Source organism: Oikopleura dioica, chromosome 2 (assembly GCF_907165135.1).
Source record: "Oikopleura dioica chromosome 2, OKI2018_I68_1.0, whole genome shotgun sequence".
NCBI lineage: Eukaryota > Metazoa > Chordata > Appendicularia > Copelata > Oikopleuridae > Oikopleura > Oikopleura dioica.
The window spans coordinates 2,992,143-3,008,455 of record NC_137292.1 but is presented as its reverse complement, the minus strand read 5'-3'; the positions used below and the strand labels follow the sequence as shown (position 1 = coordinate 3,008,455).

The window sequence follows — 16,313 nt, the reverse complement described above, 5'->3', positions numbered from 1 at the left end:
CAGTTTTATCTCAAGATTACGGTCATGAATAAGTTTGACTTGGGCGTTATAAATTCCATTTATCCAAAACCAAAGGCGATATTGCAAAATAGAATATGCTTCTCACTCGTGGCGGATTTTTGGTTTGGATCAAGAACCACTCACGTACTCTAATCGCCTCAAAACCATCAGCACGAATCAAGTCCTTCCACAATTTTTTCCAAGTTCACTTTCTACTGCAAATTCTGGATAAAAGTTTCTTTACTTTTTTGCATATTTTTGAATAACAATTTTGAATGTAATTGTTAGTGATTTTTTGCTAACATTGAACTAACTGTTTCAGATTTTGTTTTTACTAATAATGCAAAAAATAGAGACGAAACTTTACTTTATTTGAAATAAAAGAAACTGGTGCTTTAAATTGGCCATTTTACCAAGGGAACTTAGGGACCCTCAAAGGCTTCTGTTCTCTTTTCCGACAAAAATTAAGGGTATCTCTATTGTTCATTTTGGAAAAAAGTCATCAGAGACACCCCTCTCGATCGACGATCTCTTAATCGTTTTTCATATAAGCTTTTGTTGGTTTCGATAATTATTTTTCATTTCAAATCAATTATAAAAACTTATCTTAGATTGACACTAACGTGTCCAAATATAAATACAAAATACTTTAAAACTCTTAATTTGATTTTAGATGAGGTAGAAGAAGCATCAATGATGGCCCAGCAGTTTTTATTTTGACGAAAATAGAGGGGTACTTTATCATTAAGCTTTTATTGTACTGGATTTAATTTATATAAACATGGAAATAAGCTAGCTTTTAGACCACTAATTAAAGTCCAGAACAATCGAAAACGTGTCAAAACTAATCCAGCAATTAAATGGATAACTCATTTGGGACAATTCTTAATTGAGCTTCTTTGAGCAATTATGTCTAAAATTCTTAACTAAAATGCTTTTTGGTATAGTTTTTCTGAAAAGCTGAATTAATAACGTAAGGTTCTGAGTGCGGCATGTCAAACCGGCAGTCCAAAAATGCTAGCTGAGATGTACTCACTGCTTCGGCATCTTTGGGATTATGTTAATATCGGCGGCGACTTGAGGTTGGCCAGCCGTTTTGAACGCTAGAAAAGTTTAACAAATTTCGTGGAAGACGACCTTGATCTTCTAACTTCATTTTTGTGGCTTCTTTCTTGGCAAAAATCAAATCATTCCAAATTTACCCAACAAATTCTCATCACATGAAACTTGTGCGTTATTTTATTAATCCCATGATTCCTCTGACGCAAATTTCTTCCTTGATTTTTCCACTGAAGGACTCGATTTGACGATCGAGCTCTTCAGCTTGGTTCGAATTTGGCGCGCGCGGCGAATCAGCACGCTTTTGGGCGCGAGCGCGGCATTTGATTCGCCAAAGCGCGCCATTTCAAAAAGCGCAAATTTGACTTTCCGACTTTCTTACTACAAAAACCACAAGAAAGAGAGCTCGTAGTAACATAACAGAGATTCGAAAGAAGAACACTATGAACGAAAACTTTCCGAAGCCGGAAAATTTCTTCGAAAAGCGGGGAAGCTTCGAGGCTGATTTTGAGATGATCCAAAGTTCAGAAGAAGAAGAGATTTTTTCAAGCCATGATTCAGGTAAAAATCTTTGATTTTAGTTTATCTAGAAATTTAGGGTGTCATCAGATAAATTATATTGACGGAATTAACTTTCATTTCGGCAATTTACATGATATTCCTGTGATACCCTTAAATTTTCTATCAAAATTCACAAGAAAAGAACTAAAGCAAATGGAGATTTTGAGCGAATAATTAAGGGTATCACAAGAATAAAATAAACATTAAATTATTAACATAGTTTGTTTAACAAGTTTTATCAGTATAGTACGAGACACCCTTATTTTCATGATGATAAAATAGGAAAATCGACAATGATCGAAATTTCCTCATCGTGGAAAAAAGTTGCGTGAAATCGAGGATAAACATCTTGTTTCATCTTTTGATCGCAATAAACAGAGCATAATTTATCAATTTTTTCTGATGTTATCAATAATCAAAATAACCACCCGCTGTGCGAGAAAATTGAAAAAGAACCGTGCTTTCCGTAGTGGCGTTCTTTATTTTTTAACTAAACGAAGAGATAACATAAGCCGCTTTACTTACCAATTGTGTGGTCTGAACTTTTCGAAAATCTAAAATCCTATAATCTTTATTTATATCTTTACTTTATTCTTTTAGGAATGGAAATGGAAGGAATGGAACGATCTCTCCCGCGCTCTCCCTTCGCTCTTCTCAGATCTGCCGAAATCAAAGCAAGAAGAAAATCGAGAACGAAGCTTTTCGCCGATGAAATTTCAGAAAATGAAACCGTGGCCGATTCAGAAAGTTCACCGCCGCAAAGTCCCAAAAGAGTTGCAAAGAGGCTTTCTCTTTTTGACTCGCCGCACACTCCAAGGTCCCTTGTCCGCCGACTTTCCCAAGGCAAAGAAAATCCCCGGCTCCGACCTCGAAATATGCACTCTCCAGTTCCTGAAGCGATCTCGAATCCCTTCACTCCAACAAACAGAAATTTCCGCCCAGCCTTGAGCCACAGCGCCAGGCAGATTCGGCAGTCTAGAATTGATGTTCAATCCAGGTACAAAAAAATACTCTAGATATCTTTTGACTCGAAAGCCGCGAAGCGGCTTTCATAAAAACCAAAAAGCCGCTTGCGGCTTTTGAAAAATGAAAAAAAAAATGTTAGAGATGCTTATTTTACTTAAATTCTAGCACCGTTTCCCTATTGAAATTTTCTAATTCAGGTATAAATCGGATTTCTTGGAAGTTTCAAAAATCGGCTCTGGCGATTTCGGCGAAGTCTTCAAAGTCCAAAACCGTCTGGATGGCTGCTTCTATGCCATCAAGAAAACGAAGAATCCAATAATCGGCTCCCGGACCGAGTATGTCGTCTTCTTCGAAATTCGTGCTGAAATTTGTTTAGATCGAAAGCGATTCGCGAGGTATGCGCCCATGCGGTGCTGGACAAGCACGACAACGTTGTTAGATATTATTCGGCGTGGAGCGAAGGCGACAGGATGTTTGTAAGTCAATTTTAATTGCTCGCGTAAACTTACAAGGGCAAGGTATTTTTTTCTGAATAATAGCTTGGCGCATGGCTAATGTTGCGCGTGTTATGAAGACAATTGCACATCGGTCTGAGCATCGTTTTCACCTTGACATCATGTTTATACTCAAGCACTAAGAGTAAGGGTTATTTGGGAAGAATGATTAAGGACAGTTAAATTTTGATGAAAGAGAAACGCCAGAAGAGAGGATATAATGCCACAAAAAACCGCTTGCAGGTTTAAAAAATATCGAATTTCTTCGAAAAATGATAACCAGGAATGTCTTAGAAATGTCTAAAGCACCAATTAAGGAGAATCTAAAAAATAAAATAACAGTTAGAAAATTTTCTGAAGGCCGAACTCCAGGGCAGCTAAGAACGCGTGATTTACGAAATTATGTTTTTCCGTTGTTCGTTAGTTGAAGGGGATCAAATTTGATCCGCGGAAATTCGAGGGATGAATTGCGTAAAATCCGATTCTAAGGACTATTTTTGGTTTGGATCTAAAAACATTTCAGACATTCTTTTTTTTCTCGACAAGATTTTTTGAAATCTAAAATTGCTAGAAAGATAGTTTATTAATGCTGTTCTAAAAATCAGTCGAAACAAGTGCGTTAGGGTGTACCTTGCGCTCTTCGTTAAATTCCCGCGAGAAAATAGTACGCCTATTAAAATGCGTGTTTAGATCCAGAGCGAATTCTGTAATGGAGGTTCTCTCGGCGACGAAATTGCTGATCGCAGACTTTCCAGCCACGTGGCCCGGCCACTTGATCAAGACAGTGTTTTCAACCTTTTGAGGGATACAACCAGCGGACTGGCGTACATTCACCGGCAGAAACTGGCCCATATGGATATCAAACCGGCAAATATTCTCAGAGTCATCAGGTTAGAATCGAACATCAAAAAGAAAAAAACGTATTCTCTTCAAGGGAACTCAATCCGATTAATGAGAAACATCTAGAAGCCCAATTAGAAATATGATTATTATTTAATGTTGGACTATGCGTTGTCCATTAATAGTTAGCCCTGTCATTATTAAGTCCAGGATCCAATAGTCACTGAACTCGCCCATCACTTTTAATAACTCCCAAGTTCCTTTATCAACGAGTCTATTTCTCGAAGTCCCGTTAATATGAGGCACAAATGTTGAAACAAAATACGGATAATAATTTCTCCGAGCGATTTGTCCACGCAGAAAAAACATAGCTAACGACCACTAATCCCTAAGTGGCCAGTTGTAATTTCGCTTTCACACGTTAACAAATATCTCATTGTTTGACCGAAAACATACACATCAAAATGTTTTCTTTCCGTCTTGATGAGCCAACAGGGAAAGCTTGATTAATTGGATTATTCTCGATTGTGAATATAAACGGGGGATGTTTAGATTCCGCGAAGGTGAAGCTGACTAACTAAAACGAAAATTGAATTGAACGTAGCTTTTTTGAAAAGCCAAGCAAAGATATTGACGCAGTACATGAAATTCATTCCTTCCTTTGCGGGTAGACGTCCTTAAATTACTCAAAACGAAACTATGCTTGTTTAGGTTGAGATTCCGAAAATTACAGAATCCGTGGTCTATTCCCTGAAATTATCGGAAAATGGGAGGCACCGGATGAACCGGAAGTCTTTGTGACGACTGTCGATTAAACATCAACACTGGTGATCGAACGCATAATTTTATTTTCTGAGAATAAGGGTCTTATTATATACATAAGATAGGTGGTCATCGGTGTTGATGTTTAGTCAATAGTCAACAGAAAGACATCCAGTTGTTCTGGTGCCTCCCATTTTCCGTTAAATTAAGAGAACAGACCATGGATTCCGCAATTTTCGGGATTCTTTAAGAAAAAAATCAGTATTTTTTGTTGAAAAATTCTGTTTTTTTTTCATTTTGGAAGGCCATTTCTAAGAGCTTTTTTAATAAAGATTTTCACCTTTCGTTGTTCCTCGGTTTCTATGACGTATCCGCGATAAGATACAGAAAACATTAGCTTGTTGAAAAAACTGTGGCGAGCCTTCTTCAAACTAGTTGTTAGTGTCATTTACAACGCGCTTTTGTGAAACTTACGCGAAGAAAAAAGCGTAATCGTTTTTTCCAAGCTTGACTTGGACTTGTGCTTTTCTCATCACGTTATCAAAGTAGAAATAAATTGATGAGGCGAGTTAGAAAGACATCCCTGAAGAAATATCTGCGGCCAGCGAAAATATGAATTTCGGAATGAGAAAAACAAATAACGGCATTAGTCGATACCGCCATTCGAACCTGAAAATCAAGGTTGATATTTTGATGCTTTTGACGGAGAGACAGCTTTTTAAAGATGCAATTGCGTTTTTACGGTCTCAATTAGAAATAACCCGGAGCATTACATAATCCAGGCTCTTTGGAGCTAGAACCACGGTGTTAGAACGGTGAAAATAAATAATGAAAAGGGGTTTTTTGGCACTTGACTGTGTCACCATAAATATTCGTTGGTCGGCTCGGGTAAACTTGAAAATACTTGAAGTTCTCTGCAGAAAAATTTCGCTTTTTCTGCAATATTATCACAAAAAAGTATTTTCGTTTCATAGACGTGCTTTTTTTAAGGTTAACGAAGTTTTCCAGCCCACTTCCGCCTTATAGACCCCCTAACACCATACCTTTTTAGAATCAGCAGAAAATTCTAAGAACTTTGACCATTTAAAATTCTAGAAAACTCCACTTCCGGTCGATTCTAGAGCCGGAAGTTGACGAAATTTTTGTGTTAGGGCAAAGTGTGACCTATCAAATTGATGCTCAGACGATTTCCTATCATTTAAGAAAAGAATCAACACCAACGAGGATCAAACCAACCGGAAAAAACTGAAAAAAAAATTGATCATTTTATGCTTTTTTTACATAATTTTACCGGTCGGTTTGACCATATTAGGGACTCTTTCTTCTGATATATTGATTATAGGATAAATCAAAATCTTCTGAGCATCAATTTGATAGGTCACACTTTGCCCTAACACAAAAATTTCGTCAACTTCCGGCTCTAGAATCGACCGGAAGTGGAGTTTTCTAGAATTTTAAATGGTCAAAGTTCTTAGAATTTTCTGCTGATTCTAAAAAGGTATGGTGTTAGGGGGTCTATAAGGCGGAAGTGGGCTGGAAAACTTCGTTAACCTTAAAAAAAGCACGTCATAGTATTGTGAAAAATTTTATTCAGTGAAAACAAGATCGAGTACAAACTTGGCGACCTTGGCCACGTTACACCCTACGATGAGACGCGATATGAGGAAGGTGATTGCCGTTATGCAGCGAAGGAGATTATCCAATCAGATTCATGCATAGATTTGCGCATGGGCGATATCTTCAGCCTCGGTAAATCATAAGTTCATTACCCTAGAAAGTTTTCAGCAACTTTTCGTTTCTCAAGAAAGCCAGAACAGCCGACTAATCTGTTTTTCAGGTCTTTCAGCGTTTGAATCCGCCACGCTGAAAATCCTGCCGAAAAACGGCTCCGAATGGCATCACATCCGATCTCCAACATTTTCCCAGCTCTTCGCCGTGCACAGCCATCACCTCAGCCAAGAACTGGCTACAGTCATTTCCCGAATGCTTGCTGACAGTCCTTCCGCTCGACCAACAGCTGAAGAAGTTCATCTTGAGCTAGGAAGAAGCGAAGTCGAAGCGCTCAAAAGACAGGTTCTGATCGAGAGAAACACGAGCAAACTATTATCAAGGTAATTTGGAAAGAATTGGCCAATTAAATTGCTCCCCGATTCTGGTACTTCAATATAGTGTTAGCACTAGTTGACGTTTGGAAACCAAAATAATCATCTTGTAATACACTTGTCAATGACATTTGCCGATTGTTAGGGAAATTATTGAAAAAGAATCGTCCTAACGTGTTTTAACGGTCGTTTTCTTCCATAACAATCAAGTTCTGTTGAGCTGTTTCTTTGCTTTTTAATTTGCCATTTCCGTGTTATTTCTATGAACATCGTTCTTGCTTGACTTTCCTCTAATTGACGGTATATTTATTATTTAATTAAACTCACTATTTTAGTCAATTAAAACGACAAGCCGGAAAACCTCGATGCCTCAAGCGGACGAAAACATCTTAGAAGAATCTCCCTTCTAATCCAACTCACCTTATCTTCACCAGAAACAGATGCAATTGAGAACTTAAAGAAATATTTTACGAAGACAAATTACTTGTACAAAAGCTCTTTACATGCAAAAAACACGTGCCTTTAATTTTTGCCTTACCGATGAATATGTACTCGACAATTTTTATCTATTTATGATGCGCTTAGTTCCAATTTTATCTCTCTTCCAGCAATAAAACATGCACCTTGCTTACCGAAATACTTTGTCTTTCTTTCCAATTATCGAATTTGTATTAACAAACCAATGAACAGGAGGGACAAAAAGAAAACTGAGAGTGAAGTACACAGTACGTTGATCTTAATCCAGTTATTCCAGAGTCAACATGTTAGTTAACTCCTGGTCATGAACATGTTTGTTCAAAGACAACTGGTGACTGTACCAATTGTTGGTCAGTCTAGTACAGCTCTTCGCATGTATACTGAGATGCGATAGCATTTTTCTGCTTCTCATGAGCGTCGTCTTATGATGCGACAATTTGAGTGGCTGTGAAAAAGTTTTCCTATTCAGGGTATTTCAAAACTTTTAAAATGCGACATTATTTGTTGTGCGCATTGCTCCATTCCGAAGTGTCGAGAACGAAGACTTGTAGAATCAACTCTTTGACTGTCAGAGGATTCTAGCCTCAATTTTCGTGAATGTGGAAAATTAAGGACTTTCGATTAACTTATATTCGTGTACCAAACTCATCAGGAAATAGATGTACGAGAAGTCGTATAAATATTTCGGATGGAGTTGGCGTATGCGACCAATGTTTTTCCATTGGTTCTAGGTGGATAAACGCTGGTCACATATTCTAACAAAAAAGAAAGGTGAAAGGGAGGGGCATTGGTTTGCAGGAATTTAAAATAAAATCAAAAAGAAATAGTTGAAACAGGATCATGAAGATCCTTTGGCCGAGTGAACTCGTCTTGAGTTAACTTGATGACGATTCTAAGATGATCTTGTTGATTTCGTCTTTCAAGGAACTCGACGTGATCGTCCGTTGATTGACAAGGGCCAGCGTAATCCTTGATTTCGATTTTCTTTCAATGAAATGATATTCTCTCTTACCATTTTGAAAGGGAAAACCGGAGAGGGGGATTTTCTGGATGTTAGATTTTCTGGAAAAGGCGAAACAAGTGAAAGGGATTTTTTTCTCAACTTGTGAACAGAGAATTCAGGGCAAACCGATCATTTTATGCGACTTTGTTTTTGCTTGGCAAATATATTCCCTGCAGATTGAGATCCAGTGAGTCGCACTTTTATAGAGATTTTGATATTTATTCACAGATCCAAGCAAGGCCAGAGCTGTTGACGGGATTTACTTGCCTTCGTGCGGGTGAAAATCTGACTCATAATTTATGCGCCCCCGAAGTTCAGAGCTCTTTGTCGTATTTACCCGATTCCTATTTTGTTGAGTCTCCATTCTGCCTGACAAAGTGGACATCTCGCACCGCCTTGTGATCATGTAATTCAAAAATGCCTCGATAGATTTACCGCGCCAACGTGGTCTCTTTGCCTGAAATTCCGCCTCGCGGAAGGTGTTCTAATTTTCAAACAAGGAAAAGTATTTAACGACACGATTGTGATTATGATCTTTTGTGGCTTCAAATTAATTGAGAAAACCTTTTCTCACTTTTTAACCTTAAATTTAATTAATCAGCCTTAGTCTATCGCTAATCAAATTTGAAAAGAAAACTTAATCGATTTTACCCCGAATCAAGGTATTGAAATGAAAAGTATTCAAAACAAAAGTACCACAAAACTCAACACAGTGTCGTGTTTTGCTCCTGAGCCTCTTCGCCGTGTAAAACATTGACGTTGGGTACGTTTTACACTAGAACAATGGGCGAAAAAAACTCATTTGTTACGTTTTCTCTTGGAAAAAGGATCACGTTGGCGCTTTCAAAAATATTTGATATTATGAAAGAAATCAAGTTTACTTCACCTTGATTAGCATGGGTCAGCCAAAGCTCCATACAATGATCGTGAAAAGAATGTCCACACTCTCCCCAGATAATCTTTAATGAGGACTTTCTTGTTTGAACCGTGTACTTGTAACTTACAAGTCGTACCAGCTTTTATCAAATTATTATTCTTGCTTCTTTCAAGCCACAAGCTCGATCAAATATTATCTCAGCGAGATCTGATTTATTTCTTCGATAAACCACAAAATTCATGAAAGTTTCGAATTTTAGTCTTCAGCTTTTAAAAGTTCGAAATTTGTAAGTTGCATTACAAGGTGTTCGAATTTTGAAGATGATTCTAGTTTAAACAAAAATGTTGAAAACAAAGAAGCCCGTCCCTCACACGTCGTAATTGAAGAATCTGCTTGGCATTTGGTACACTGCTCGTCCACTATATTGCGACAGATAGCACTTTGTTAGGTTTGCGAGTTATATTCGCGATTAAGGGGCCTATGCTCGATAATGAAGGGCTATAACAAAGTTCATTTTTCTCCAAAAGAAATTTTGCTACAATAGGCAATCCTAAAATTGAACCCTTCCGAAAAATCGTGGTTATAATTTTTGATTTCAGAAAATATAACGCAAAATCTCGGAAGCTCACATCACGAGGGAAGGAATTGCTTCCTAATTGCCTCCTCATTAGCCAGGTTAAGTTCTGAGGGGTGGGGCTGATTGAACTCTCCGAACGTTAGTTTACTTCGTAAACCGTGACAGGTATCGTGAATCACATCCCAGCTCCATTCCAGAGTAGGGGAGAAATCTTTTATTTTAAATGCTGCGTTCTCCTGTCAAGGGTTCAACAGGGACAGGAAGGCGGAAATGTTGAACTAGAAACAAGCCGATTTTCGTGGCTCTGCACTTGATATTCACGTGTTCTTGCAATGACTGCAATTACTTAATTAGGCAGCTGCGTTTGCAGAAATAAAAACCGTTATTTTTTTCAAAAACATCTTAAATATATAAAACATATTTTCGCATGTACAGATGATTTGAACCCTTTCTTGAGGTCAGGAAGTGAATTTTCCAATATTTCCAGATCGTTTAAAACTAGGGAGAATCAAAATGATATGGGTCTTGAATTAATTTTATCATCCCTCAAAAGAATGCTCTCAATATAGGCCCGACCCTGTGAATCATAAACTTACGGTTTTCACCGGAAAATTTTTCGATCAAAAAGCCTTTGAGAGAATCGTAATCAGTTGCTTTTTCATCGATTTCTTCATTTGAAAAGGACTTCTTCAAGTTTGAATATCGCTGTTTTGTCGACGCTGTATTTTCTTCAATTTCCAAAATGATCCCGAGTATCTCTTGAAACTTGCTGTTGGTCATTTCTGATGATGATTTTAGAGAGTTTGTTCGTTTTAACGAGATCAGAAAGAAGCTTTAGAAAAAGCTCTATCAATAATGACGCAAGAAGCTCTGTTTTTGGCAAGTGCCTTTGACGCGTTAGCACTTTGTTCCTGCCACTGATAGTAGAAAAAGGAAAAGTGCGACATGCAATTAAGACAATTTCTTTATCGAGAGATGTATATTCGTGAACAGCTTTCAAAAAACTTCTTCAATTTGATGAAAATTAGCAGTTTTAATGAAAGTAGTAGAGCATTCTGAATCGCTGTCATTTTTTCTTCTTTCTCTTTATTTTTTCTCTTAGATCCTGAAGATGACTGATAAGAAGAGTGGAACGGTAGGTTTTTACCTGAGTTTTGAAGGGAGCCTAGGGTACCATGATGAGGGTCTTGGTCAGGTATGGAATCGTCGCGGTGGTCGTCACTGACTCGATTTTCAAATGAACAAATCCAATCGTCAAGAGAAGAACCGTCAGAAATCGAGCTCCAAGAGTCATCTGACCAGCTTTCATCAAAAGAAGCACTCTCTACATCGGTCATATTTTGAAAGTGTCTCTTTCTGTCTTTATTTTTGAAACAGGAAGATCTAATGGAAAGAAAGGGAAAAGCCAAATTTATACGAGCCGTATTTGCCGTGACTTCAATTTCGCAAACAGGGTGAAACAGAGAGATGAGTGTTATTGAAGGGAATTTTTTATCAATTACTGTCCTTGAGGTTTAACTTAGAATCCCATATATAGATTGATATCGGAGTCAAGGAAAATATAACAGAGTTTTTATTTCATTATATAGTATTCACTAAGTAGAGATAATTGACAAGCCAATCATCTGACAAACCATAAAAATCATGGTGCGAAGGGATGGAATAGCTGTATAAAGACTCATCACTCTTTGCCGTTGGATAGTTCCCGTAGACGACCATTGGAACCTATCATTTTCTCTTATTATTCCAAAAAACTAGATCTAACTCACGTCGAAATTCGACTGAGAAAAGGACCAGCCGTGAATCGGGTCCGCAAAAGGGGCAGAAGAAATTGCTGATAGAGGAAGCATTTGTCTTTTTGCTTGCCCTTTGCTCTGCCTATATATACTCTTATAATTCATTAATCATGAGTTTTCTCAAGCATCAAAATGTGTTTCCGGCAAAATGAGTTTAGGGTGATCATAAAAGGTTTAAAAAAGAGCCCATACATAATGAACGACATGAGGTCAACGAAGGAACGCATATTATCGAGGAGAGCTCATACCGTCGTTTACGGAATAAGTTTAGTAGGCATCAGTTTCGCTATATGAAGCTTGATGTTTTTCAAGAGTTATTTATTTATTTAAGCATTCGGAACACGCAAAATTATTGTACAGTCGTTTCTTTAACTCATTCTTGAATTGATAGCATCTGTAGAGCAGTTTTTACAAAAGAGGGACGCGTCGACTGGATAACAACCGCCAGCAGCTTTATCGGTGAGCAGGACCTTGCATTTCTAAAATCAGATTTCAAAATCGATTATTCTAAGCGGGGAGAGCATTGTTCTCAAAATAGAAAATATATTTCAGGCAACGTTTCATCATAAACATGAATCGTCGTCTTGGTGCCATATAAAAACAAAACGATCGATTATAATCAATTAATATCTGTATACCAACAAGTAGCAAATGGTCTATTAGTATTGTGATTTCACACAATCAAAAATGATTCAATTGAGTTAAAAAAGATCTATTCAAATAGCTCTTTATACAGTTTTTCCCTAAAGACTGCATCTCAAAAGCTCTGATCCCTCGAAAATGGTCAAACAAGTTGTCATGCTCAAAAAAGCAAGCTCTCATCCGCCGCGAATTCTGCTTGGAATTTAATTCAAAACCGCGAATGATGATGATGCGAACAAAAGATCATTTATGATGATCTGGCAATTTACTAAAAGTACCTCGCAGACGAAGCAGGATTTATGGAACGATTTTTCTAGCGCGATGATTCTGAGAGCTTCTGTTTCTCCTGCTTCTGGCACGATTGGTCGCTTGCAGGCTTCGCATTTTGGAGAATACGCCCTTAAATTTTTGGTTATGGAATTTATAAGAAGTTCTTACAGTTGAAAGCATTCAACGCAGTAGGGTTGTTTTTCGTTGTTTTGCGTGAAGGGCAGTCCATCAAGGCTTTTCTTGCAACTTGTGCATTTGAAGCACTCAGGGTGGTAAGTGTTGCCAACCGCTCGAAGGATTCGACTTTTTATCAGTTCCCCACAGGCGTTGCATTTTTCCAGCGTCTAATGAGAAGTTTTTAATACGCACGTTTTATCATCAAGAGCCTTTCTCGGTCAAAAAGTGCCCTTGAAAAACTTGACTTCTAGGTAGATCATCAAAAATTTAGTTCGACTTACAGTAAGATAGCATTTCGAGCAGTAAGGATTGTTGTCCCCAACTACCATAAACTCTTCACCATGGATGTTCTTTTCGCATTTCAAACAGATCAAGCACTTGATATGAAAATAATTGCCCATCGCCTAGAGAATCGATAAGTTCATAAAAGAGAAATATAATGATTTGAAATGAATATAGATAACCGATATGGATTGGTCTGCCCACCGAACAAGCCGACTCGTGCGAGGAAATATCGGCTTTGCATTTGAAGCAATTTGCTTTATCAAGAGTTCACAAATGATCGGGAGGAGCAAGAAGCGGTAATAGCAAAGAATGGTTGAAGTTTCTTTCCTGCTTTTGATCTGTTTGTGCCTGAGTTAGAGAGAGAGAGAGAGAGTCCGATACAGTGCGAGTTTTTGTTAGTAAAGCGTGAGATAAAAGCATGCATTTGAAGAAGCAAAGTGATTTGATATATTCATATAGTCTATATGATATAGAGAAATAATTGTTTATTGATGTTTATATAGAAAAGCTTTTTCGACAACATTGTAAACTCTCGTTCCTTTGAACTCCTGTTTTTCGACCTTTGCGGCGGTTCCATTCGCCAAACTCGTCATCAGAATTTCCGTCAGCTGATCCGCCTCTTGTTCGGCCTTAGAGTTCTGTTCCTTCAGGCTTTTCAAGCTAGATATAGTGCTTGAACTGTCAGATGTTCGGGTTGGAAGAGGTGGTGGGGGAGTGGGAGCGGAAGCGACAGGTGGAGGGACTTGTGGAGTTTTTGGAGGGTCGGGGATTGAAGGAGGATTGCAGGAGTTCGACGAAGATGTTGCCACAGAGGAACGGTTTGATGATGTTCTGAAATCAAGGATTTATCTCGGTTACTTCTATAGAGGGCGTATCGTTTGCTGCGCATGGTTCAGTAAATCAGAATTTATAAAATTATTAGCTGGACCAAAATCCCAACTAATGTGATATAATATTAAGTTTGATTTCCAATAATTAATAGAAAATCAAAACTCCTGACTTTTATAATTATTGATAGATTTATGGTTTTTTTTTTAATATCTTACCCTTCAGAAACTTTCTCTAATTCTTCAAGTGTCGGCTCTTTCGGCTTCTCTGGCTCCTTTTACAATCGTTCAGAATTTCATTTCTTCGTTCTCTATTTTAAAATCTAAGAATTCTGAACAATCCGCTCCTTGTGCGTTTGAGAAATCCACGTATCTAAGTCGGGCGCATCGGGCCAGTCGACTTCCTCCTCCTCTTTTGTCTAAAAATCACAAAAAAGTTTCTGTTTCTCCTAACTCTATTTAACTAAAATTGAGAGAAAAAGAAAAAAAAGGCAAGGGGCGGCTGACGGAAGCTAAGGTCTAAACGTGTAAATTACTTCTGTCACAGTAAATTCTGAGGACTAAAAATAAATCGCGACGCAAATTGCTGAGCTCCTTGCCAAAAAATTCAATCAAAATTCATGATTTTCATAAAAAAAAATTTGAGGAAAAAGCTTACCTGTGGCTTATTTTCCGTTTTATTATCCTCATCTCCTTTCAGCGCGGCTTGAAGTGCGGCTAATTCAGCTTCTAGAGCATCCATCTTCTCTCGATCCTCTTTTTTCTTCTTTTTTGGATTTCCTCGTTTTTCTAAATCGCAAAAAATCAATTTTTGTTTGAGCACCTGCCCAGGAAATTCGAAAATTTACAAGGGAATTTAACTGGCAGTAAATTCTCCGCTCGCGAGAAAAATAAAAAAAGGTACTCAAAGAGCATTATCATCAGACGCCGTAAATGAATCTTTTCTGAGCGAGAGATAAGGTCAACGGTGAAAAGAGTTGTTTATCATGGCGGGTTAAAAATGGCACAGCTTTTTGATAGAGAAGGTGAGGTTTTTCAGGAAACCAAGGAATTTGGGGCTCAGAATTAGGTTTATTAAGATTTTTCGGAATTTCAAAATTTTGACCCCGGAAATGGAGTCTACGGGCCAAAAAACGATTTTGAGGCAATTTTTTTCGGGGGTCAATTTGAAGCAAGTTTAACCTAAGGACGCATTAAGGACCAAAAGTATGGCGTTTTTGAAAATTTAAGGAGCAATTTTCAATCTTTTTTCGAAATATTTTAGCTTTGACACCCTTATTTTACTGAACGAGAAGAAAGCCTTCAAATTTAATTGAGGCAGAAAAATAAGGGTGTCACAGTGATATTTTCGTTTTAACATTGCGGTCGTATGTAAAAGTGGCTTTTTGAATTTAAATTTTATAGTAAAGCCCTTTTTTTCAAGATCAATTTTTTTCATTTGAAATAATTGTCGAATTTCTGAAAATTTGGCATTTTCTCTTGAGTGCGTAGTAGAGTACATGTGCTCGATCTTCTGTCAATGGGATTGTTAAACAAATTTGCTCTTTTATCGACTCTGATCGCTGCCTTTTTTTCTGCATTCCTAAGAATCCTCGTCTGTCTTCAGCAAAACTCAACAGTGGCAAATAAAAATAAAATAATCGCCTCGGTGATCGACCAGGAGATGAGGCTGGAAATGAGATCAGACTTCCGTTTCATCGTCATTTCACGCGGCTCATTTTTAAGCGCTCCGCTAATCGACCAATTTCTGTCAAAAAAGGAGAATAATTTGATAATAATATATTTAAAAAAAACATGCGCATTGCATAATTTAACCAATCGAACAGAGTGATCCTCAAATTTTACCAAAGAATAATTTAATTTGAGCCTTTTTTACAATTTTGATGAGAAATTTTGGAGTTTTTCTTGTTTTATCTTGCTATTTTGTTGCTTTGAGGTTGTATTTTTTTTTTCTTCTAATTTTCTCTATTTTCTTTTCCGAAAAAATAGCGCTGATTCAACTGGTTTTGAAAATGATTCAGAATGGTTCACTTTCACTTTGATTAATTTAACAATCAGACGACCTGCTGGTGGGAATTAATTTGACTACTCTCTATTCTTTTTCGTTGTATCATCATTTTTATTCATTGTAAAAACAGTCTGCTCTCTGCACAATTAATTACCTTTATTGAAAAAAAATTACCTTTCTTTGATTCTTTTGCTCTCTTCCTTGATTTCCGAAAAATTCTTTTTATACCAAAAATTCTTAATATCTCAAATGATGATTATTCGGTCTGAAGACAAACTGAAGCCTCAAAAATTTGCGTCAATCGAATCTGACCCGCTCAGGCGCTATCTATCTGACCTTATAAATTTTAGAATCTTGCTCAGGAGACATAAATTAGCGTTTATTTCATAATCATGCTTTATTTTCAAAGGTAAAAATGTTCACCTGACATTCTCGAGTGCTAAACATTATTTTTCTTATCAATTTTTTTATTTATAGAAAATTTAATCTAGAATTTTAGCTTTTTTACGCCAATCTCATTCTTACAGCTTGAACAAGTGTGATGAGTATCCTGAAGATAGGGTGGCCAAAAGCTTGGGGCTGGAGGCTCT

General features: G+C 37.4%; 2 protein-coding genes across 3 annotated transcripts; one reads left to right on the top strand and one right to left on the bottom strand.

The window, feature by feature from the left end:
- Positions 1 to 1,397: 1,397 nt before the first annotated feature.
- Positions 1,398 to 7,421, top strand: LOC145697354 (wee1-like protein kinase). The gene is made up of 8 exons (XM_081774546.1): positions 1,398 to 1,620; positions 2,221 to 2,617; positions 2,784 to 2,921; positions 2,963 to 3,062; positions 3,771 to 3,970; positions 6,277 to 6,431; positions 6,520 to 6,793; positions 7,120 to 7,421. The coding sequence occupies exons 1-8, from the start codon at positions 1,503 to 1,505 to the stop codon at positions 7,175 to 7,177; spliced, it is 1,440 nt and encodes a 479-aa protein (XP_081630672.1). The 5' UTR covers positions 1,398 to 1,502; the 3' UTR covers positions 7,178 to 7,421.
- A 4,405-nt stretch (positions 7,422 to 11,826) lies between these two features.
- Positions 11,827 to 16,020, bottom strand: LOC145699117 (zyxin-like). Of its 2 annotated transcripts, none has more exons than XM_081776365.1 (10): positions 15,898 to 16,020; positions 14,374 to 14,504; positions 14,054 to 14,134; positions 13,935 to 13,981; positions 13,431 to 13,719; positions 13,090 to 13,146; positions 12,885 to 13,007; positions 12,595 to 12,770; positions 12,435 to 12,555; positions 11,827 to 11,993 (listed from the first exon to the last, which is right to left on the bottom strand). In XM_081776365.1, the coding sequence occupies exons 2-10, from the start codon at positions 14,455 to 14,457 to the stop codon at positions 11,883 to 11,885; spliced, it is 1,089 nt and encodes a 362-aa protein (XP_081632491.1). In that variant the 5' UTR covers positions 14,458 to 14,504; positions 15,898 to 16,020; the 3' UTR covers positions 11,827 to 11,882. The 2 variants fall into 2 exon arrangements, with proteins under 2 accessions (XP_081632491.1, XP_081632492.1); XM_081776366.1 differs by having other exon boundaries at positions 15,878 to 15,898.
- Positions 16,021 to 16,313: the final 293 nt, after the last annotated feature.